At 42.1% G+C, this 23,279-nt stretch overlaps 1 protein-coding gene across 1 annotated transcript in view; it reads left to right on the forward strand.

Annotated features, from left to right (window-relative positions):
- The window catches only part of HMGA2 (high mobility group AT-hook 2), a 110,198-nt gene that overhangs the window by 66,095 nt on the left and 20,824 nt on the right, over positions 1–23,279 (forward strand). Inside the window, exon 4 of the mRNA XM_004176091.6 lies at positions 20,902–20,934. Coding sequence (XP_004176139.1) covers positions 20,902–20,934 — 33 coding nt within the window. The remainder of the gene's footprint in view (positions 1–20,901; positions 20,935–23,279) is intronic.

The raw sequence follows: 23,279 nt of genomic DNA on the forward strand, positions 1-23,279 counted from the left end.
TTATTAATCACTATGACATGTACGCTGCCTCAGTTCAGTATTTTATTCAGTTTGGTGTTAACCATTGTTACCAAAAATCAGGAAAAATATAAAACTCCTTAACACCAACATAGTATTAAGAATCAAGCCAGAGGCACCTGGCAGCACCATGAAGACTGTTCACAATACTGTAGCAGCAAAAATTACCTGAAAGCAAAGCTTCTTCCTTTCCAGAGCTGCGTACTGGCAAGAACTGATTGCCTGGGTACAGAGCAGGTGAGGTCAGTGGAGGAAAGAGGCCAAGTCATCCTCGTTGGCCTTTGCTGGTGGAGGACCGTACATAGTTAAGCTGTAAGAAGATGTCCCCACTGAGCTCCAGCTGCTCTGGTGGAAGAGGTCACTGCCCTGGCTGCTCGTCACAGCCTCCCAGCCAGAGGTTACTGACCTTGCCCAGCTGCAGCCAGGTGCTGTCTGTGAGCGCATCCTAATCTGCTCCAAGCAGAATCAGCCGGATTAGTTCAGTCAGTGTAAATGGTTGATTGGAGGGGGCCTGGCCACTTCTGTCTGAAGTGGTGGGAGGACATTCCACAATGCATGCTGGTGGCAGAGCGCTGAGATTGGTAGCTCTCACATTCTCAGCTGGAAGCAGTGCTGTCCTGCTGGAAAAGGATGCATGTCCTCAGATTCAAAGTTGGCTCTCAGTTTCCCTCTCCACTACTCACTTCCCACCTTGGAGACTGTCTCATCAGGAACAGTTGATTAGGCTTCTCTTATTCCATACCTAATTATCCCGTAGCATGAGGTCTTTTGTTGCCATATTTGCTCACACTTGGCCCCTACCTGAATTCCACTGTAATTGTCTTGAATGCTTTGCTACCATATCAAACCTGGGTTACAGGCACATCCTTTTGAGAAAGATTTCTTTTACTTACTTTTCTAGGAAACAGAAGTTCACATCCTGTGAGTTGTACTAGACTTGTTTTTCCTGCTCATTTCTGGTATTACTCTGCCACTACCGCAAAAATCTGTTTAAGTTTGTGAGCTCCTGGCAAGCAGTAGTTGCATTATCAGCTCTATCAAGTTATCAGTGAACCTATAAGGCAGTTTCTTGCCATGAACCCCTATGCCTTGCAGCCTCAGTGTTTGCAATCAGCACAGATGAAAGAGATTGCTGAGGCTGGCATCAGTACAGACTTGTGCTGAGACTGGCCTCATTTATTGCGAGTTTATTACCTGTGGAATTTAAAAAGGATGTTCAGTGTAGCATGTCCGACAGGCAGGAAGCAAACTCAAGCTTGATTTTTAACTCTGGTTAATATCCAAGTATTTAGTTTTACAGGACCTGCTAATTTTGTTTAATCTTTTCAACAGCTACTAAGCCAAAGGCAGCTGTAGTCAAATTCAGTAAAGAGGCTGAGGTTTTGTGTAGCCAGCTAGGTTTAAAGGAGTGTAGTTTGGTCAAATGAAGAGTCAGTCTGGTCTAGCATTGGTAGTTTCTGTTGATTTGAAGAAGATGCATCAGTTTATAAATCCTGCCATTGTATGGGAGGAATTTGAGGATGGTAGTCTTTGAGAACTGACAGCAGGCAGTCCACACTGGTTTAATTTTATTCTGAGTATAATGTTAGTTGGCATGTGATGAGATCAGAGTTTCTATTAGATGTTAGCTGAATTTATTACCCCTGCTGGTATCCTTTTGGTAGAAGTCCTGTCAATGTTTCTATTATAAACTTTGTTTATTAGTAGTAACTCAGCCATAAAAATTCTCTCTAGATTGAAATGTACTGAGCAAGTTCTCAGCTGAGATCCAAGAACATTTCTCTTTTCCCTAAATTTTGAAGGAAATTGTTTTGACTATGGTTTTGTTAGAATAAGATAAAAGGATTTGGGGTGTATTTTACATTTCTTTCACTGAAACACAAGTAAACGTTCTATAGTCAATCATATTCTTTACTGTTTTATATATAACAAAAATAAGGAAACAGACAGTAAAAAGATTTTGTGTAGTTTAACTAACTATCCACATATGAAAATATGGCATAATTCCCCATCTCCTCAGCAAAGGGATTCTGTTTTACTCTTGGCAATGACAGATTGTTACTGCCCTGGTTTCAGCTGGGATGCAGTTAATTTTCTTCCTAGCAGCTGGTACAGTGCTGTCTTTTTCAATTTAGTATGAGAATAATGTTGGTAACACACTAGTGTTTTAGCTGTTTCTGAGTAGTGCCTACCTTAAGTCAAGGACTTTTCAGGTGTCCATGCTCTGCCAGTGAGGAGGTGCACAAGAAGCCAGAGGGAGCATGGCCAGGACAGCTGACCCAAAATGGTCAAAGGGATATTCCACACCACAGAATGTCCTGTTCAGTGTATAGGGTGGGGGGAATTTGGACAAGCAGGGCTGATCACTGCTGGGGGACTGGCTGGGCACTGGTCAGTGGGTGCTGAGACATTGCATTGTGCATCACTTGTCTTTTTAGTGGAGGTTTGTTTCTCTCTTTTTGTTGTCCCCCTTCTCATTGCAATTATTATTATAAAATTATTGTTATTGATTATATTGTTATTGTTATTATTCTCTGGCTATCTCAACTCATGGCATTTACCTTCTTTCTGATTCTCCTCCCCCTTTCCACTGGAATTAGGGTGTGTGAGGGAGTGGTAGTGTGGTACTTATTTTCTGACGGGTTAAACCACAAGTTACGCTCTGCAAGTAACACGTAGGCATCTCCTTGTTAAAAAGAAATACATGTACCATACATTTTTAGATCATGGATTCACAACTCTAATGTCCTATATATAGTAGTCCACACCAGAAAGGGATGCAAGCATTCTCTTAATAGATATTCATTAACACAGGAAGCCTGCAAGGGAAGATTCAGTCTGGTTTATGGACTGTCAGGTATCTTGAAAAACAAGGATGAACATGTCAAATGACACTAATCTACTTTTTTGTTTCTCTCCGTTCTCCTTTAGTTTGTATAGCTACTTTGGATAATTTGATGTAGGTAAATGACCCATGGATGGGATGATGCCCCCACAGACCACTCTAGCTGTAGAGCATTTGGGGGCTGCAGTGGTGACATGGTCTAAACCCTGGAACACAGCAATATACAGGTGCCCAGACTATTTGTGAACAAACAAATCTGATGGTTTAATATGAGGTAACCTCCTCTTTGCTTAGGTGATGAGAGGATAAAAGCAGGACTGTCAGGGGTCCAAGTCAGTGAAGTGTCCATTTGTGTACCTGCAGACCATGTTGAAAGTCAAAATGTGTAGGGATTGAGAAAGATGCAGGTTTCAGAAGTGGAAGCACAGAGAGGTGAGTTGTTACAGCAGAGTATGAAACCTTGTTGGCTTCTGGCAAGGAATATTTCTGTTGAAATATTCTCATCAGAAAATAGGGTTTTAGGTGAAAATTAAATTGAAACTACTTGGTCACTTCAGAAGATATTTTTTTCATGGAAAAACCCAAAATATAACACTTTATAGTTCATGCTGGGCTAACATATCAATAATCAATTTTCCTATGAAAAGGTGACATTACCTCTCCTTCAGTGAAAAGAAGTGTGTGTGGAGCAAGGGGAGGAGACAGGTGTATGTGCATTTTCCAGCTTGAGTGAACTGCCCAAGACCTGAACCAAATCCAGATTGTTCAGTGGTGTACTGAGATACAGAGCACTAACCTGTTCACAAGTTTGAGATAGAGGGCAGGAAGGAGGTACTCACAGAGATACCACACTTGTGTGAACCTTGCAGGCCAACTGTGAATTGGTGTAAATTGGTCTGGCTCCAGTGACCTGGAGCTATGCTAAGTATGCATTAGGGGTTGGGATGTATTCAAGCATGTCTTCCTTTGTTTGCATTCATTCAGAAATTGTGCCAGTATCCAAAACATGACATGAGCATATGTGTTAGAATTTAAAAATATAAATCTGGCTGATTTAAAGTGTGCTGGGTTCTCTTTTCTTTGTGTTGGTGTATTTATGACACTGAAAAGTACAAATTAGCATGGATCTCAAGGAAGTGTTTGATCTAAAATAGGGAAAATTCCTTTAAAGGGGAATTGTTTCAGGGGCTGATTGTTATTTATTTTATTAAGCACATAAGGGTTGTTTGGATTTGTGTTCTGCCTATAATTCCTATGTTTGGAGCAGAGCTGGTGGGAAAATGGTACCAGCAATTTATGAAAGGTGATACTGTGTCAACAGATAGGCAATGGGTTGGAACATGTGACAGTAATCTTCCATGGCATTCAGACCATATGCTTTAAAACATCAGCAAAATACATGTCAGAACCACTTCCTCTCCATGCCCTGCTCCCCAGGACCACAGTGGGGAGGCACCAAGGAGTGGAGCTGGGGGGCTGATTTGCAGTCCTCGGCACAGGGGTGCTCTCTAGAAAGGAATGGGCTTGAGGAGGGTGGAGGGGAACTGCAGGGCCTTCTCCCACATGAATGAATCCATGAAATTCAAAGATGTGAGTAGGTGAATGGACAGGGCAGCAGCCATGTGACATTAGCAGGACCTGGTGGACTGCTGTGAGGTTTGCTCATGAATATTTAGTGACTGCTTTTTGGAGGTTTTTCTGCAGTGAACTCATGGGAAAAAATGGTAGAAGCATTGCCCATTGTTTCTACTTCTGCTTTTCTGCACTGTCCTGGTTTTCATCTATAAGTTGCAAGAGCCTTTTAGAAACACTGCATGTCTAAGTGTATATAGTTTGCAGATGGAATAAGTGCTAAAGAATGTTAGAGAAATCTTTTTGTATTTGGAGGCTAGCATTAGATTATTTTTCAACTTACTAAAGCTCATTGTCAAGCCATCCCATTTCTGCCTGCTGCTTTTGCTCAGTAAACACAGGGGTTGCAAGCACAAACTCAAGTCAAAAAATTCAAGAGAATAATTTGATATCCCCAACAACATACAACTTGGAGGATCATGGGAAACCTCCTTTGTACCTCTTAGGCTCAGTCTGGAAAAGGGAAAGTTCAGACAGGAGGAAGCACCTCAAACCACGAATAAACTCTTCTATCCTAATTTGCCAAAACCTGTATTTTTACTCAGGCAGAACTCTCGCTGAAGTTGTTAGCCAGTTTATCTGAGGAAGGGCAGAAGGTCGTGCTCTGGTGTTATGTATTAGGACCAGCATTTCTGAACCTCCCACTGGTAGTTCTCATCTGCCCAAAAAACAGACTCCTTGGGAAAGGAGCAACAGTGGAGCCTGTGTGGAGGCTATAAAATGGTCTACATTCTGTATTAATATTGATTTTGCAATCATAAAAGGAACTTAAATGTTTTAAAATTAAACATTTTTCTGTTTAAATATTAAACATTGGGATGTCTCTTCTCCTGATTTTTAAATAAGCCCTGCAAACTAGTCAGCTAGTTTGCAGACATTTCTTGCCATCTCTTCTGGGTAGCTTTTTAGTAGCCCAAAAGCTACTGAAAGCTTTTAGTAGCACTAAAAGCTTCCAGGCAGGAGAGGGTACCAAATAACTAATTGTATTCGCAGGGGTTATTTTCAAATGTGCCTCACTGTTCATTCCTGTTGAGAGGTGTTCCTCACCTTTTGAACTTTCTAACTGGCAGCCCAGGTCATTCAAAGTGTCATGCAGATTGATATTTCTGCGTTCAGCATAGCACAGAGGGGAGTAACCCACTCAGGCCTCCTTGAAAGTTCAGTGACAGCTTCCTTAATTGAATAAGAGGTGACTCTATGTTTTATAAGCATCTCTCAACACAGTCATAAGTTTTATCAGTACGAAATTTTAAGAGACAGCCCTTGTACAAACAACTCTGAGTCAGTGCCAGCTCACAGCTCACTTCTGCCAGCAAGACCTCGCCATTGACACTGGCTGCTGAATCCAAATACATGGGCAGGACTCCCTGGGAGGGGGGACTTCTCAGCTGGTTTATATCTGGAAAAGGAAATGGTGACTGTATGCCTCTTTACATTTTTCTCTTTTTGGGCAAGAGAAGCAAATGAATCTCATGCAAGTTTGGAAAACTTTGGAGCTGCTTGTGCCAGTGCCACATTGGCAGCTTGGACCTGCTGGTGTAGCAGCAGCTTTCAGTCTTGCCCCTGCACCGTGGCAGAGGAGCCTGGATTATTCCTGGCACTGTGTAACACCAAGCTCCCCAGCAGCAGGACAGCTTGGCCGTGACAGTGCAGCTCCCCAGCATGAGTGGGGCTGGTCAGTTGATGCAGGGAAGCTGGTAGTGAGTGCAGTCCTGCCTACTCTGAGCCTCATCTGTGTCCTTCTGTTCAACCAGCAAACAAGAAAATTTCCTTTCAACCAGCCAGTAATACTCACTGCTCTCCCTCAGGAGTCTCCAGTGCTGCTGCTTAAAATAGAGATATGTCATGAAACACTCATCATACAAAACATTGCTTCAAGGCATTCCTCCTAGAAGTGAATTCTCTGTGATATATTTGGTCAGCTGAGAAGAAGCAAACTGCAAGAGAGTTCCCACAGTCACGCTTCCTCCTGAACCAAGGAGCAGGATTTGTACAGACCTCCACAAATAAAGCCATTTTTAGGGATATTTCTGCAGTTGCCTCTTGCTCATCGTTAGGCATGTTTCTGCATGGTGGGGCAATCATCTTGGGAGAAATGATGGGCAGTTGAGATTAAGCCTCTGTCACCGGCAGTTCAAGCAGCACGTGTTTCCTGACATGAGAAGGGATGTAAGATGCAGCCTCACTGCTCACTACCCCAGCTGTGGCTCCTCAGAGCTGTGCTCTGCTGGGCATGGCTCTTCCCCACCTGTGTAAGCTTGGGAGGAGAAGACAAGACAGCCAAACAGAAGTTTGATGTGGTGGGAAGAAGGCCACTAAAGCTGAATGTACTCTATATTGTGTAGAAGTGCGTCAGAAATGTGTAAGATTGCAGCTTCCCTCTAACAGGTCTCTTCCTCCGTGCCCAGCCTCATGGCTATGCTGAGAATACTAAGGGAATGCAATTGCTGGGATTTGTATTGGTGGGCACCTCAAAATGCCTGTCTGGGAGAAAAAGTGCTGAAAGGATGAAGTTTTTTGGGGGGGTACTTGCTACAGCTGTTGTAAATGTGGCAAGGCTTGCAAGCATCTAACTGGGGGCCTTTGCTTCCCCTGCTGATAGTCCCAAAATACCACATTCTCACACCTAGCGAATAAAAGGGTAGATGGAAGGCATCAAACTCCCTGCAGAAACCATCAAGGTTGCTCAAGCATCCTGTATTCATTTAGAGGAATGAATCCTCTGCCTGCATCTACCACCCCGTTCTTCAGTGCTCTTTGTAGGGGAGGGAAAGCTGCACTCAGGCAGCAGCCCCACTACAAAGGAGAGCTGGCAAAGCAGGGCTAGACTGATGGAACAGCTGAATTGCTCTCATATTCTAGAGGAGGTGACAGGGAGGGCTGGTTGTGAGGCACACATCTTTCAGCAGTGAGTTGTTTGTCTTCTCACTCTTGATTCTTAATGACCATGAAAAGCTAGTGGGAGGCCAGCCAGGACACCCATTCTCTCTCTTGCTTTTAGGGATCCAAAGACTTTGGAATAGTGAAATAAATGTTAGGTTGTCAGTCCAAAATAATAACACTTTACAAAGTGAAAATGCAAATTTCCTGCAACATCCCTGAATAGCAGGTGGTGTTTCCTGAGGTATTGTTTCTGACCTACAGGGGAATTGATATTATGAACTGACTGAGGAAAATGATTATGGTATCAAGCTCCAGCCATTAAAGTGAAACAATGAGAGCATAGTAAACTAAGTAAAGGAAAAAGTAAAAGAAGGCTTGGATTTTGTATATTCATTGCTGGTTTTCTTTCCTAATTCTGTAGGCACTGAGTGTGGTTAAGATGCAGAAATCCTCTTTTTACAGAAGAGGCGGCAGCAGAACAGAAATAGGAGAAAATGTTTAAGTTCAATTGCTTTTAAGGGCATAAGAAAATAACATGTAATCATTCATAGCATTAGTATTATTAAAGAAGTGAAAAATAGCTGGGTGTTGAATTAACTAATACTTCTGTATGTCCAGCAAGCCAACCATTTACTCAAGCTTCTAACATGAGATCAGGAAGAAACATGCCTGTGTTTCTGCTAACTAGATTTTTCTTTGAAAATAAGACAATCTGTTACTGTCAGTCAAAACTCACAATTTGGTTTCTGATTTCATACAAAGGAGACAATCTATTAGGTTTGCTGTTTTACACTTCATGTAGTGTCATTTTTGTATCTCATTTGAGTGAAATCCATTTAAAAGGATCTTATTTGATCGTACACAATGTTGTTTCCTCAAGTGTGTTCAAAACCAGCACCTACCTAAAGCAAAGAGTGATAACTGATTTAAAATTGATTCTGAACATGCATTGCAGCATATTCCTACATTATATATAACTTTATAGCTGAAAGACATATATATTGCATCACACTGTAGAACCTCCAAGATTTATTTTCTTCTACTTCCACAGCCCTATGTTCTCCTGCATGGAGCTACTCATGATACCAGCCCAATGGATTTCAGTTCAGTCCACTTCTCTAAGATTGTTCAAATAAAATTGAGATTTCTAGTTTTGTGCATGTGGTCTTGGTGGATTTTGTGTCAACTTCTTCAGTTTTTCTTGCTCATAACTTACTCTTCAATTTCTCTGGAACGCTTCTGTGTGGATACTCCTGCAGAAGAGAAGCAGTGTGCTGCTTTCTTTATACACCAGGGATGTGAATGGGGATGTATGTGTCCTCTGGGCTATCAGATTATATAGGCTGACTGAGAAGCAAAGTAAATACCCCCAGGGATCCCTAGCTGCTGTGCTGGGATGCTATTTTATTTTTGATTCACTTAGAAAGAATGATTTTGCATGGTACTCAAGAAGGTACCTCAGCACTCTCAGGTATTACTGGCCAGTGCTACAAGTCATGGTGCAAAATTTCAAATGGGCTGTTTCCTGGGGGAGGGTGGGTTAATCTAAAGCTCCCTAGACTGGATCTTCCCCACCAAAATTCTCAACAGTGCAAAATTATCCTGCATTCTCTTTTTTGAAGGCCCTTTTTACTATGCCTTACCTTCAAATATGTGTAGATTCTGCTCTTCATTAGACATCTGATTTGATGTCTGTCAGCTGGTCCAAGCACAGACATCATCATGTCATGGGATGAGCATGGATGTGAAAGGTTTGTCATCATGTATTAAGTAATAGTGTCGAGCATAGAGCCCTTGAGAATCTCTGTAAGGGACCATTCAACCAATCCAAGCCCAAGAGTTGGGCCCATCACACTTAGGAGTAAGGAGAGGGAGGACACTGATGCTTCTAAGAGCCATATGGAATTTCCTTATTGGATGGGTTGCCCCTGAGGTACAGAATGTTTATTAATAATATCCCAGTGTGAAGATCCCATGAGAGTTCTGGCTTTCTTGTCAGTCAGGAAGCTGTCTGAAACTGTGATGATGCATCTGGAAGACTCATGAAATCATCTGGTTTGGACTTGCAAACCGGTTTATAGTCAGCAAAACATTGTCTTTTCAATAGAGAATAAATTTTTAAAAATGAAAATAAACCACCCAGTACTTGCTAAGTAAAATAGAGCTAGACTATATCACTTAAATGAGCTACGTATTTGCTTATCTATGAAAGAAAAAACTGCAATAGAGGACAATTCCACAGTGCAGGATGACGATAATAATCACAAATTGTCAAGGGGTGTGTCAGCAAGAACTGGCAGAAATTAAAGTGAAAAAATGTGGCTGAAAAGGCCACACATTTATTATGTAAATGCATCTAAATTAGCCCCAAAGACAGACGTTCTTGAGAGGTGATGAAAAGCAAAGTGGCATGGGCAACTCCTTATCCCATCACTGTCTCCCACCCTTTTTAAGTGCTTGTATAATAAACAATGAATATCCTGACTGTCCTGTTGCCAGTGCCTCTAGCCAAAAAGCTGAAGCAGACCCTCCTGCACAGATTGCTGTGCTGAGAGATGGCTGGAGCTCTTCAGGAAGAGCACATCCTCCTGTGGATCCTTCTGTCATCGGCCTTGCAGCTGGGGTGGAATCCTCTCCAGGGCAGTACAGTCCCAGAGCCTTTGCATTTCTGTTGACCTCTTTTGTGATCTGAGAAGATGAAGCACTACCATAAAGCTTACAAAAATGCATCTGATCCTAAAATCTGAAAAACCCACTGGTACCTAAGAGGATTCTTTCTAACCAAACTTCCCAATTGCTCTCTTAAAAACACCACAAAACCCTCAAAATATGTCAGTAATGTACACGCTTTCAGAGCATAGAAGAAGCCAAAAGTATGACAACAATACCACCATCTAATGAACTTGGTGGACAAAAAGAAATATGAACAATGTGTTTTCCTTGCACATAAATGGCAGTGCAGAGACCTTGTTCCCATTTGTATGTAAGCAGAGAAGGTGATATGTGTTTGGTCCCACTTTTTCTTGCCATCTCTCCTTGCCACTTTTCATTCCTTCATCCCATCCCTTTGAATCTTTCCCACTATGCTACCCAACCAAAACTTCCCACCACCGTTCCCTACTAGCCAAAGATTCCCAGAAGCTCCTAGGTGTACACATGATGTCACAAGCAATACTGTTGTTTCCTCACCCCTCCTCCAGTTGTGCTTCCTTCACTGGTGGCCTCTTTGCTGGTGGTGGGGGTGGCCTGGGAGAGCAGTGGGCTCACAGCAACCTCTGGTGTCCATGGGGCTTGCCTTAAGGCACACTGTAATATTCCCAGGGTCCTTTCTCAAGAGAAAGTCTTGCTGGTGATTGGGCAGTCACCACCATGGAATGTGGGGACACTTAGATGCCTGGGAGCAGCCTGCTGACACTGGCAGAAGGACCTTGCTCCACACCATTGCCCTTACCTGTCAATATTTAGAGTATCAGAGTATCCTTGGCCACATCGCTGCCAACGCTAGTATGATCTTGCAGCTGCTGCTAAGTGATCTGGTGCTGATATAATACCTGATCTCACCAAGGTGGATTATGTTCAGCTGCGAAACAAGCTCCTATCTACCCAGCACACCTAATTCCCAGAAAGGGTATGCCTCTCTGTGCCAACTACAGCAGCATTTGGAGGCCAGCTCTCCTTCACCTTCTTTCATCCAACAATCTGCTTTCACCTCTGCTGCCAGGACCACCTAGCCACAGATACTACCAACAATTTTTGGCATGTCCCAGACCACAGTCCCAGACCACAGAGGTTCAAAGCACAATAAAATATAACTAATTGGAAGATAGAAGCATTTAGCTCTTTCAACAGACTCTGGAAATAAGGGCAGAATTTAGCCAAAGAGAGAATTTAGCAATGCTTTTTGCAGCATGAAAAATTAGGTTTTGTCACTTCAGCAACAGAAGCGACAAATTACAGGAGAGTTTTCAGGAACTGAGAATCAATATTCATCAGTCCTATTCTCTGAAATGACCTGCATTTGCTAAAATGTTCACAAGCCCTCCCTAGCAACCCTAACATGTAAAAGCAGGCTGCTTTCCAAGTGGCGGATGGAGCTCTGTGAGCAAGGAAACCACGTTAAGCTTTACAAGGGAGTGGGGCTGTGTAGGGTGCTCCGGGCACTGCATTCTTGATGTGGTGTCAGGTTTCAGTACTATTATGAAAAAATCTGTAGGGGATTTGCGTGCATACCTTACACACATACCTTTGATGTTCACATTGTTGGAGCCAAGCAACAAATAGGATCTTTAGGTCACATGTAGCTTCCAAAAGGCTGTTAAAAAACTATGGCTAGACAGTCAGGTAATTGTCCTGCAAAATTGCAGTCAAATTCTTCTCTCCTAGATTGGGTTAAATTCAGAGTCTGTTCAGGGATGTAAACAGAACAACTCCAAAATTACACCAGGATTATAAAGAGCATAATTTCTTTCTTCCTCCCTCTCTTCCTCTTTTTTCACTCTCTTTCAGACCAAGGGAAGCATATGTACTCACTCACTATTCATATTTCTGCTGCTGAGAGGCTGACAGTAGGATATTGACAATAGGATAGATGTTGAGTTTGCAATAGTTTATTAAATGGGTTCTAGCTAGATTAAAAAAAAAAGTTGTTTGCTACTGTCTTTTAAAATACATTATAGTGTTGCATGGATTTCACAATGATGCATGTGATGAAATTGCTGTTAATGAGTAAAATCACACCAGAAATGCAATGGAATGGTGGGGATTTTTTCTGCTTTGCAGGACGGACCTAGGAATCATGCCTTTGCACATAATGAATGTAATTTCCAATTAAAAATAAGAATATGAACTGAGTTCAGTATTTAACATACCACACACCAGAATGATCCCAAAATATATCAAGCCAGGAAGTGGATTAATTGCAGCAACTCACCACCAAGCCCCTGGTATATTTCAAGTATGTGGAAAATGTATTTCTATTTTGGACACTGACTTCTTTATGAAATTATGCCAGAATGTCAGCAGTCTGCTTGGACTCTGACAGACACTCTTAGTTGCCTCAGTGTCCTGGAGGCAATAATAATTATCAAATCTATTTGATAGACAGGCAGCTATCAGACATCTGTATATCCCAGACATATAAAAACATCCCCAGCCAGCCATGTGACTACCAATGGATCTGCTCAGACAAAGAAGTTCAAGAGAAATGCCTCAGGCCAGAACCTCAGCTGCAGAAAATCAGCCAGGCACAGGCGATTTGCCTTCCTTGCCCTGTGTGCTTTTTCTTCGGAGGAAAACGCTGCCCAGGCCATCAGAGGGCAATGAGAGGTCAGGGAGGCAATGAGCTGAATGGGAAGGGAAGCTCCTGCAGGAGCTGAGGGCTGTGCCTGGGGTTGGCCATATAAGTGCTGTACAAGTTGTTTTATATCCCTGAAGGACTAGAAATGGCTGTGCAAAAATGGCTGCCTAAAATCCCTTGTATCCTTACCCCAGTTTGTGCAGGTGAGGGAGCAGATAGCTCTTCCTACTAGTACCTAGTGCTGTCTCTGTGCTCAGTGAGCTGAGCAGTGCCTGAACACAGACAGCCTCAAGCACTGCCCTACAGCTGTCTGTGCGGTGCAGCTGGGAGCTTGCTTTCCTTCACCATCTTGTCCTCTGCCACGTAACAGATGTGGTTAAGGATGCAGCACAACCCAGGACTCTTCCTTCTAGGCAGTCTGGAGGAAAGGTGGTATAGATACAAGCCAGTCAGAGATCCTGGACTGGATTGCTTTCTCCTGTTGGTGAAGTCTGGAGGTTTTCTAGGCTGATCACAGTCTGCTGCACCTGTGCCCACTCTGATGCTGTCCTGCTCTGGCGAGATGTGTCTCACTAAAGCAAGAAGCACAAATCTCGCAAATTTGGGTATGCAACTAAATGGAAGAGACATGCCGCAGACTGCTACTGGGAAATACCCAAGGGAGGTCACAGGTTGCTTGGTTCAAATCTCACAACTTTCAAGGTGGCATGAAAGGCTGCCTTCCCAGAGTGGTGAAAGCACCCGAGGGTCAGGGGAAGTGCATGCTGTATCTTCATCTGTATTCTCCTTCTTGAGGAGAAGCACAGGTCCGGACTGTGGCATGGCCATTGCAACATCGCCGTGCTGGAGGTGTATAGCCAGGGACGGACCTGATACTGCTGGGACACTGCTGTAGACCCAGGTCTGCCCAGCGGAGCAGTTTACTTTTTGTTTTCAGTCACTGCCACTTCAGTTCTTTATCCATTCCTGTTTCTAGGCTTGGATCTGTTACTAGCAAAAGCTTTCATAGGCGTGGAAATTAATTTGATTGTTTGTATCTAAGCCTACATTGTGGAAAATGGGCTGCATGTATTTCAGGTTTCTAAATGACACAAGGACACTGTTACTGAATAAGTTGATGTCTTTGTGACCTTAAAATTGGAAGAGTGAACATCAGAGGACATAAAAGGAAATGTTACCTGACAACAGTTACATTTTGATCAAAACCACTGAAGTTCATAGTTCACTTTCCCCACAGCACTGGATTTTGCAGCAGGTTGGCTTGTTTGGGACTTCCCTATGGTATTTACTCTGTAACTTTACTGGAGATCAATGCAAAGGTCAAGAGTATTTGGGAGCTCCTGGCAGTCAGGTCCAGAGATGAGTCCGCTGCTGACAGTCTTGCAGCTCTGATCAGCTCCATGCAGTGGTTCCAGTGGGAATGAATGACCTCTGCAGCAGAAAGTGCCCTGGGGTTTTGGTCCATATGGTGGGAGGTGCCTGAACAAGAAGAGAGAGAAGACTCTAAAACCAAAGTTGGAACCAGATTGTAATGTGATACAGTGCTTTCCACCTCTAGGTCATCAATTCAAATCTAGCCTGTTTGGCAGTAACCAAAAATCATTTCCACATGGGCCAAGAAAAACGCATGGTGAACACAGGAGTTGCTGTATCCAAACAGACAAGATAGTCTGGAGACAAACAGTTGCACAATAGTTATTTGTCTGGACAGGTCTGCAAGGTATAAAGCTAAGTTGTTTCTGATCAGTTTATCCCTGAATAATGAGGGCTTGGTTTCTTTGCAAATAACATATAATTTATTTCTGTCTACTAAAATGTACGGTTTTTTCTTTGCCCTATAGCTAAGAATGAGAGAAACCTCCCCTCTGGCTTTCTCAATAGTCTGTCTGTGTAGGGAGTTATAAATAGACACATATGACATTTGCCAGACAAAAGAGCCAGCTCATGTTTCCTTAGGTGTATATCAAGGAAAACCTCAATGCTGAACTGTGTGCTAGAATTATTCTGAGACAGAAAATACTTCTTAATATTTTAGCAGCAAAATGCACAGGGTGCCAAACTAAACTTAAGCAAAATGCATCAGGAAAACTTATCAAGTGTGTGACAGATGATAATGAAGTAACAGGGAAACCCCACAGAGCAGCAGTGACTCTGAAGAAGAGCAGTCAGCAACGGCAGATACTTCTGCTGACAAGTTATATTGATTTTAGATGAGAACACAAATTTAAACTTTGTTTATTGTATTGAAACACAGATACAAGTCCCATTCAATGGATATTTCATAAGCTGCACTGCCCTTAATATTTTATGGGAATGTAACTAATACTGTCTGAAACATTATAAAACATAGGAGCATCTATGAAGAACACTGAACTGATCACTACTGTGCTTTCAATGTTGATTATGTCCTTGATAAACTCGCTGGAATATTGTTTTGCTTGAACTAAGTGTTCAGTGAGCAGATGAATAAAAATGATGGGTTTTCCCTTCCTGTTCTAACCATTAAATATGTACTTGTTAACATCTGTGATGGTTGGAGTAAGGTTGGGTCAAAGCAACTGAGAAATAATGGATTATATGAGCATAATAGAAGACATAATTGGATTTTTAAATACATTTCTTTCACTGTTTTATTCCTCCCAGGACATAAAGCCATTCCAAATGAAGCAGCTTATAGATACTTTGTAGTGAAGGTAGCTTTCTGTAAACAAAATGTACGAAATCCTAACCCTGATGAAGTCAGTTTCTTGACTTCCATTGGATATATACACATGTAACAGTATATATGTGCTAATGCCTGAATTTTAAGACTACCAAAAGAGTCATTTGTAGCAGTTTGCTTTGAATTTGCCAAATTAAATATAAATTTTTTATGCCTGTTAAATAACTATTAAAAGTCACTCTGTGTACTTGGAAAACTTTAGAAAAATCCAATGATGAGGTCATTTAAATGTCTATCAAACAAGAACAAACCCAAAATGTAGCAGTATTTCTTTTGATGCTCTCTGCTCTCCCCAGCAAGTGGAATAGAAATACTCTTTATCATTGACTAACTGGTGCAGTTTCTGACATGTTGCAGACTTTTCCAGCATCAGTCAGGGAAGGTCAGTTTAAAAGCTAATAAATATTTCTGCAATTATTTGATTTTGTATTAAAAACTCAGAGTGCCAAGTAGAATAGAAAATAAAGAAGAGTTTCACAGATTTTGCCAGAATTCTCCACACATTACTATTAGCCTCATTTATGAGACTGCACAGAGAACTGTGAAATCTCCTTTGAATTCTAAGGGCCAGATGGTTTTGCTGTTAGATTCTAATGACCCACAGCCGTGTGCATACACAGGCACTACGGTTGCCAGTTGACTGCAAACATGTGATGGAGGCAGGAGAATTCATGACCTGTACTTCCAAAACACAAGTCCCCTCACTGCTGATGGGATAAAAAAGCAGTTCTGCTACTGCCTCAAAAGGGAGATTATTACTAAAGCAAGTCATGAGCATACTTGGACCTGAGGGGTAAATAGCAGGCACATCATCCCATGCAATTTCAGGAAGATGTCTGCTGATGATCAGGAAGCTGCAAGTGGCTTTTGCTGGAAGGTGAGAGTTTCCTGGCAGGCTGTGTGGGCCACTGGTCCCAGCACTGTGTCATTCTGTGCTGGAAGAGGGAGAGAAAGGCTGGACTCAAACCAATTAAAGCTGTAGGGCAGAATGGTAGTTACTCTGCGGTCATATGGAACTGCTTGTAAGACATGATTTATTTTGGATTATATTGGTTTCAACTGGTATAATATGAACTTCCTGATTTTTCAAGGGTATATAGACAAAAAGACCAAATATGGTTTTACTCATCTTTTAATTTAGAACTACACGTTTTTGGATGACCTATGAAATGATTTTAATGCTATCTGCACAACACTGAGCTGTCAGCACTATAAATGTCATCCTAACTGGGTATTAGTTTCCATCATGGCCATTGAGTCTCCCCAGCAGAGCTACCTCCATGCAAATCTCTTATCTGTGTCAAGCTGTTGGAAAAAAGCAAAGAGTCACTGTTGCCAATAAGCATCAATCAGACATCTTCATAATACTCAGTTTGAAGAAGAAGACACGAACAGAAAATCTAAGAGCACTGTGTGTGTGCAGCTTACCCTTGGAGCTGAAGGCATGGCAGTCAGGGGATGATTTGCATTCAAACTGATGCTTTTGTTCCTGATAATTAAAAATGTGTTCCAGCATTGCTCATAGTAGTTGATATAGATTTACCCTTAACCTTCCATTTTCCTTCCTTAGCTTCATAAGACTAGGAAAAGTCACAGGGTAAGAAGGACTTCTGTGAATGATAAGTGTGACAAATTGAATTTGATGCAATTTTAGACTGCTGGTACAAGATGAATATGAACTCATCACTTAAGGCTGCTCTTTTGTTCTCATGTAGAAAGCAAAGAAAGTGTTTGACCAGTATGAGCTGTAAGCATACATGCATGATATTGACATAAAGTAAAGCAACAGAATGTGAAAATAAGAAAATAAAATGAGGGATGTCTGACAGAGTAGGAATGGAAGAAGTGTAGACAATAAACAGTTGGACTTTTAACATTCGAAACTTACAGCAAAGCTAAAACCATCAAAATTTTGTGTATTCCACTTTTCAGCCATTTTGTGGGGTTTTTCCTTTTCAAAGTTAGGAATATTATCCTCAAGTTTTAAATTATTATCTTTTGCCTTAGGTCACATAATATTTTAAGCATGGCGAAAGAAATACTGCTGCATTTTGGATTTGTTCTTGTTCAATAGACATTTAAATGACCTCGTCATTGAATTTTTCCAGCACTGTCACTTATACTTTCTGTCTCATACATATTTTAAAAAAGGTATCTAGTGTTAACTTGTACTTGCATATGATGTATAAAACCCTGAAGTTTGCTTTCAAGTCTATGGAACATCAGCTGGTGTACACGCAGTGTACAATAGCTGTTTTTCAAACCTAGGATAAACATGAAATGTGAAAGTGCTGTGTTGCACAAATCATTTCTTAAGATGGCTAACATAAGTGGCAGAGCCTCTGACAGAGTAGAAGTTCTGCTATCTTACTCTGCAGGCTTCTAGCATGGACAATACATAATAGTTCAGAGCTCTCCTTTCTTGCTTACAACTTCATTTTACCCCAGAGCATCTATTTAAAATCTCTTCTCCATGGCTATCTTATAGTTCCAGTCTTTTCCATAACCAAGGCAGATTGTCTTTCTTTCCAGAAAATTGAATATGCAGATGCAACAGTTGTGAATCAGACGTGTCACTTTCAAAGCCCTGAAAAGATCTTTTAACACAGTAAACACAAAGTTTAGCAAATTGAAACACTAGTATCTACAGTGTATTAAAATGGTTCCAAACGCATCCCATCCACAACAGTTAAGGAAAATAAAGGGGTGCTTGGGAAATTTCTTGTTATTCCTGAGCACCTCAGTTCTTCTTGTCAGGGTGATCTGAGTCAGTAGTCCTCAAAGGACTGGACCTTACAGAATTTATATGTCCAGCCACCTTTCCTATTCAGTCAGGCTGAAGCATGAAAAGCAATGCCTTTGAAAATTGGCACTTGCAGTGATTCAGCTGCCACAAGCTGGAGCCTTCAAAGTGACATGAGTGAGCACAGCTCCCAGGGTGTCAGTGGTGTGTGCCACTAATGCTGGCTGAGGGACTGAGCCCTGCTCCTGGGCTTGCATAGATAGCTAAGCCTCTTCCATTTAAGGCAGCAAGCATAACATATGCTGAACTCCAGATCCCAAATCCAGTGGAAACCCAGCCGTCAGTAAGCAAGCACTGCCAAGGAGCTCTCAACATGAAGCACTACAATAGCAAAGGTCTTGAATGACTAAAATTCTTGAAAGCCTTGGTCAGTATCAGAGACAGTTTCCAACTGGGCAAAGTACAATATTTTCCCTCTGCTTTTTATGAATGGCTGGATATGGTTGTGCTGGAGTCAGAGTTCCCTGTGGAAGCCATTCATAAAAATAGCAAAACAAAACAAACACATGCAAAAAAAACTTTAAAGGTCCAGTCCAAAGCCACTGGGTGCCAGAGGCTGGGAAAACATGCTGGCCGCTCAAGCCCCAGCTATCACTGAAAGTATTCAAGGGGCTTTTTGGTGGTCTGAAAAGTATGAACTGCTGTGTAGAAGGGCAGCTGGTAGAATTACTGTGACACATACTAGGCAGAAAGCCAGAGCTGGCCTTGTTTCAGACATTGTCTTTCCTCTCATTGAAGTGTCAGGACCTAATTCATGGAAAATATGGTGGGTTGGCAGTTCTTTCAGAAGATTTCATTGAGTTACACTGAGTGAGAGTCACATGAACATAGAGTGCACGGCCAAAAATATATGGGGATTTCTAAGCTTGAGAGAACAGTCAGCCTCTAAAAATGTCTGTGGATTTCATGTGGTTTGGGAGTAGACACATGTACAGGTGTAATCAACAGGCCAAAAAAAAAAAAAAAAAAAAAAAAAAAGAAAATAAAGTGAAAATAAAAATTGGCAGATTACAGAAGAGCTCAATGAGTTCTATAATTATAAAAGATTCCTTTAAAACAAATCATTCCTTTGTCCAAGAGCAGCAAATGTCCATTAATGAGTTCAGGGCCTGCAGTCCACCTGGAGAAGGAATCAATAAAATGTGTGCCTTGATAATAGTTTCTCCATTGCAAGGGAATTTAATTGAAAAGGAGAGGGTCCACCCTGAAGTTTAAAGACAGACACAGTCATCATAGTTTTTTTCCTCTCATATTTATTTGAGAGCAGAACTTGGAGACTGTTACATACAAAAATATAACAGCAGTAGGATTCCACTGAGTTAGAAAAAGACTGAAAATAAACAAAGCATCTCTTGTTAAAATGGGACTCTTGTGGTGGGCAGCCGAATTTAATCAGTTACATTTAATTTACATTTAATTTACATTTTCATTGATCCTTCCCACTGAAATATTGCTCTGAAAGGCCAGTTACACTAACCTGCTTATTCAGAAATATTCCAGTTATTTCCTACTACACTGTCGTGAAAATTAGGTTTTTGGCTGTGCAGAGGGATGGCATGTTGGCTTCTGCCCAAGCAAGGCACTAAAATTATGTCTGGGATTAGGAAAAAGCAGGAAGGAAGGTCAGGAAGAAAATCATTGGGTGCAATTCATAGACTTTAAAAACAGAATGTCCGGGGGAGTGGGGCAGGCAGCAACTTTGTCCCACTGAAGTAAGAAAAGACTTTTTGTCCTTTCTGTGTCAGGATTTCATCGTTTATCTGTGGTTTTATTGTTCCATGCTGCTCCTAGTACCCACAAGGGTCATCACATCATCTGGGCAGTGCTGGTGTATTTTAGGCACGTGTGTATTTGTTCCTTAATTGGTACTCCTCTTCTCTTGGCTGTGGATGAAGCACATCAGCGCCTTGGTGGGTCTCCTGACTCATGTGAGAACTGTGTTTGCCAGTCCTGGGTGGGACCAGCCAGGAGACAGACTTGCTGAGAATCCATGGTGTGCCACCAAGTCCTGCATAGGCAGGTGGACCCACCCAACCTGGCCAGTGATGGGCATCCCCATAATCACACCAACAGGCTTGCAAGGGTCAGCACAGCATCAGCTTCATGCAGCTGAAAGTCTCAAACCAGAACTCGCAAGGGCTGGAACCACTGTCCATCCCAATCTCCTTGGTTTTGGCAAGGGTGTCTTTGGTCAAGTGGGAAGCTGTGGCTCAGGAATGAGGTTATGTGTCCTTCACCTGTCTGAGCTTTCACCCTGCTCGTGATGAATAGGGAGGGCTTCCCCACAGCAGGACACTCCACTCACAGCTGAGAATGTTGTAAGGGAGCAGCAGCAGTGGAGACAACGAAATCTAGTTATAAAATCAGGTCTCTCTCATGGTCTGATAAGTTAAGGCAGCAGTATCATATAAGAGCTGAAAGATGGAACATGCTAAGTTAGATTGCACCTTGGTTTTAATTGTACAAACTTAACATACTCCTCTTCATCCACAGTAATATGAACTACTTCAGAGCAAAGTTTTAGACAGGTACAGGCGAGGCTGGGTGTGAGAGCTGGGTATGTTCATCTCTCCATTTCTGACTGTGGACTTTTCCTGTGTTTTATTTCTATTGCTGAAAATATTTTCCCTAGCACTCATAAATCACAGTTAAGTGCTCTCACTTAATTTTGTTTCTCACTGTGCCTTTGTTTTACTTTTCAGCCTCAACAAGTGGTTCAAAAGAAGCCTGCTCAGGTAAGAAAAAATAATTTAAAAGATTTAGACTACTTTAAGTTAAATAATTTTTCAGTATTTCAACTGGCTTCTTTTACTGTAAAGAAAGAAGGGAAATGCATCAATCATATGAGCTGGGGAACACCTATGGGCTTGCTGGGCACAACCACCAGAACATGTGGTGGCCCTTGGGAAAGAGAGGAGGAAGCAGGGGACAGTGCCTGCTCAGAATTGTTCTCCTTCTGCATTGGTCACCTTGCAGTGATAATGCAGACACACATGCACAATTCTGTGGTGTGAGTCCAGCATGTAGTAAATATCTCTCTGTGTCCCGAATGTGGATAGGTGGGAACTGCATTACAGCAAGGAGGGGCATATGCACGAAACTCATCTCTCTGCTTTTCTTTGTGTTGCATATAGGTAAAGCCTTATAAAATAAGGGCCTTTGTGACTCAGGCCTGCTACTTAGGTGAAGTAGAAGGGAGCTATGGGAGAGTGACTCAGCAGGAATAGGGGTAGAGAGATGAGAGAGTCATGAGAGACGTGCTGCGTGACGGCCACTTGTTCACATCATGGTGTATGGTGCTTGGTGGGCTTGGGCTTGTGCCTTAAAACTGTGTCAACTAGTAACCGGCTAACTGCTTAAACAGGCCTGGATTTGCAATAAAGCAGCTCTCCTTTGCACTGCCTGGGGACTCTCCATTGCTCTGCATCATCACACTAAAGGATTCTGTAAATCCAGAAAATATGATAGGCTGAACTTGGTAACCAGACTGGATCCGTCATAAAGACTAACACATTGGAACCTTTTGTGTTAGATAGGATTGTTGTTTTTTAACACTTTGAAAAAAAATGCAAGCCACAACATGTCATGAAACCAGTCAAAAACTGCAGTTACAATCCACTTCATTTTCTTCTCCCAGCCTGGCCTGTATTAAAAACCCCAAGAACCTAACTCTAACACGTTGTTATTTGTGGACCAACAGAGAAAAACCTCTGGGGATGGGAGCAAGTCCATGACTGCTCAGCAGAGTCCATGGGCTGTGCTGCTGTACCTCCATGTACATGAATGGTAGCTGAGTCAAGAGCATAAAGGGTCCATTGCTCTTCTGGAAAGAGGTCTGCTTTTAGAAAGGAATTACACTTCCATTTTTCCACCTTATGGTTCTAATACATTATTATACAGTCTACATTGTCATAATATCAACTGGAATCTGAATTAGGAACTGTTACATTCGAAACAGAAAACATCCTAGCTATGAGTTGAAGGGGTAAAATGATGTAACTCTCCAAGGCATGTGCAGGAATCAGATTTCTACGAAATAAATCAATATAGTTGCAGCAATGACAAATCCATGGCACAAGTAATAATGTCTCTGAATGGTGGAAGTAACATACAGGCTGAATGTAGTAGTACTTTCAAGTAAGGTTAAGTTTTGCAAGGAGAGGTAATGTCCTTTGTTAGGCCAGCTTATGCAAAAAACAGTCTGAGTCCCCAGCGACTTACTATGTATGATCTGACTACACCACACAATTCGGAGCACACCAAGCTCTTCTAATAGAAGATATTTCCTCTCCATGTCTTGCTTATCCTTCAAATGTTACTGCTCCAATCAGGCTATTCCTACTACAACATGGCAGTAAACCTGTCAGTGGGCACTAAGCCAGCTCTCTCTTTTGTGCCACCTGAGAGACAGGGAGGTTAAGCCCTGCTGCAGAGAGGAGACCAAATCCTGGAGACAGAGACTCATGGGCAGCTGTTAATGTTGCCTTTTCTTCTGGTACATATCAGAGCTCAATCCCACTGAGGTCAGCAGGAAGAAGGGGTCTAGAGCTGATGGCTGCAGCCTAGCCTAGCAGAAACCATTGCTGCCAATGGCCTTGTGGTGCTGCCAGGTTTCCAAGCTCCCCAGGCACTGACTCCTGCAAGTATTTTGTCTGCACAATAACCATGTGCAACCTTGGGTGCAAGAGAGGAAGAAATATCTGGGACTGAGGCTGGGCTGGTGTGTAGGAGGACAAAGAGGGGACCTGGACTCTTGTTTTGTAGTAGAACAAAGTAATGACAGATTTAATTGATGGCAAAACGATACAGGCATTTGAACTGAAGCACTGGCATTCCCCATATGGATTTTCCTGACCGTTTGCTGAAGCAATGATTCTGGTAGGGATGCTGAAGCATGTGTCAACCAGCTGGATGCCACTGCTGCTGCAGTGGTGCCTCAGCAGTGTCTTTGTAGGGAGAGAAAGAGAGTGAGACTGAGAAAAGAAAGCCCTTTGACATTCCCATTAGTAATGGAAGTGTTTGTGCAAAAAGTGAGGACGCACAAAAGAATACATGAAAGGAAAGAGAAGGCTGTTTAGAT

This window comes from Taeniopygia guttata, chromosome 1A (assembly GCF_048771995.1).
Source record: "Taeniopygia guttata chromosome 1A, bTaeGut7.mat, whole genome shotgun sequence".
Taxonomy (NCBI): Eukaryota; Metazoa; Chordata; class Aves; order Passeriformes; family Estrildidae; genus Taeniopygia; species Taeniopygia guttata.